At 58.0% G+C, this 1,903-nt stretch overlaps 1 protein-coding gene across 1 annotated transcript in view; it reads right to left on the minus strand.

Moving 5' to 3' along the window:
• LOC144736541 (syntaxin-binding protein 1-like) overlaps positions 1-1,903 on the minus strand; it is a 30,562-nt gene that overhangs the window by 28,584 nt on the left and 75 nt on the right. Inside the window, exons 2-3 of the mRNA XM_078619090.1 lie at positions 824-883; positions 257-454 (exon numbers count right to left, since the gene is read on the minus strand). Coding sequence (XP_078475216.1) covers positions 257-454; positions 824-883 — 258 coding nt within the window. The remainder of the gene's footprint in view (positions 1-256; positions 455-823; positions 884-1,903) is intronic.

A 1,903-nucleotide genomic window follows, 5' to 3' on the forward strand; every position in this document is an offset into this window, starting at 1 on the left:
GAGGGGAAAAACCGGAGAACCCGGAGAGATATCCAAACGACACGCCGGCAGGGAGAGAGAGAGACACGCAAACTCTCAGTAGACAGGCGTCGTCAGGGTCAGGCTCGAACCCGCGACCTCTCCTGCATGCCAGGTGAGGGACACGACATTTGGGCACCTCGGCGGACCGCGGTCGTCTACCCGCCGGTGCGCGCCAGGAGGTGGCGGGGGGGGGGGGGGGGGGGGCGCATCGATCGGCGCGTTTTGAGGGGCGAACCTGGCAGGGCGCGTGGGGCAGCGACACGTCGGGGTGGCCGTGCGTGAGCGCCACCCCGCTGTCGGCGAGCAGGGAGACGCGCCACGACGACGCCTCCGCCGCCGTCCTCGCGCACGGCACCGTCGCGCCCTGCCTGGCCCCCGTGCTGTGCAGCCGCAGGAACTTCAGCTGCACCGTGTGCAGACCCTCGTACCCCACCTGCAGTGGGGGGAGGGGGGGGCAACGCAGTCGTCCGCTCGCTCACAACGTGCGTAGAGTTGTCGGACTACCGGGCGGCTCAACCGGGACACGTGAACCGTACCTCTTTCTCGGGCAGCAGTGAGATGCTTTGCATTCTGGGACTGCATTAAGTGAGATGCAGTGAATTCTGGGACAGCAGTGACACGCAGTACATTCTGGGACACCAGTGAAACGCCGTGCATTCCGGGACAGCAGTGAGATGAAGTGATTCTGGAACAAGAGTCAGTGAGACGCAGTGAATTCTGGGACAACAGTGAGATGCAGTGCATTCTGGGACAGCAATGAGATGCACTGCATTCTGGGACAGCAGGAAGGGGGTCGCCAAACCTGTTCCTGTAGCGCGGGTGCCATGGAGCCACGTGTCGGAACCGTTTCCCGCTCCCGCGTCTGGGGTCACCGACGGCACCTGGGGCAAAATCGCAGTTTGCTAATTTACGATTACTGAAGTTACCCTGTTACTCGGCCAATTTACTTGGAAGTGAAGTCTAAACCTAGCCTTTTAACGCCCCCCCCCCCCAGTCAGTCCGTCTGCAGGCCATCGAGATCAAATAAAACAGAAAAGTCAAAATAATTTTATCCCTAAAAATAACAATTTTTTTTAATCTCTATGGGCCTTACCCCCCCTCTGGGGTGAAACAAAAACAAAACAATAAAGTGAACCCCACGTTGGCGAGATTAAATCACGCGCTCGCAGAATGGCCGAGCGGCTGATGGGACGTGCACAAAAGTTAACAACAAAGTTACAAAACCTTCGTTGTAAAACGTGCGGAGGGTACACACACGGGTGGGGGAGGAGGCGTATCGACTACTTAGCTATTTAGTTTCACCGCTGGTCATTTGCCAGGCCGCCGACACAGAATCAACCCCCCCCCCCCCCCCCCCCAGTGCTACGGACGTCCGAATCTCACCAGCAGACATCTAAATCTGACTTGGGGCCCAGCAGGGCCAGACGGTGGAGGCCGAGCGCCGCGGTCGTGCGACATTAAGTCTCTGCGCGCTTTGGAAGCGGGGCGCCCACGCTGGCCAGGAGATGTTAACTACCTTGCTTCGTTCACAGGAGGTCGTGGGTTCGATCACGACCCTGACGCCTGCCGCTGTATATTTAGAGTTTGCGTGTCTCTCTCTCTCCCCGTGGTCACGTGGATTTTTCTCCGGATCCTCCGTTTTTTCCCCCTACACACTTCGAATGAACGTCACGCGTTTAGAGTATTCGGTTGCTATAAATATCCACTTGAGAAGCCACTTCGTTTGAGCTATCATTTGTGATGCAGCCACAGCTATATCGTAGCTCGGTGGGGGCCTTACACGTGGCAAATTCACATTTAGTTGTAACTTTTGTGGGCACCGACGCTCGGTTAATCTCACCGGCTCCTCCCGCTAAGCGCCCCCCCCCCCGGTCCCCCGTAC

The sequence above is a fragment of the Lampetra planeri genome, chromosome 61, assembly GCF_965212315.1.
Source record: "Lampetra planeri chromosome 61, kcLamPlan1.2.h2, whole genome shotgun sequence".
In the NCBI taxonomy this organism is placed as follows: domain Eukaryota; kingdom Metazoa; phylum Chordata; class Hyperoartia; order Petromyzontiformes; family Petromyzontidae; genus Lampetra; species Lampetra planeri.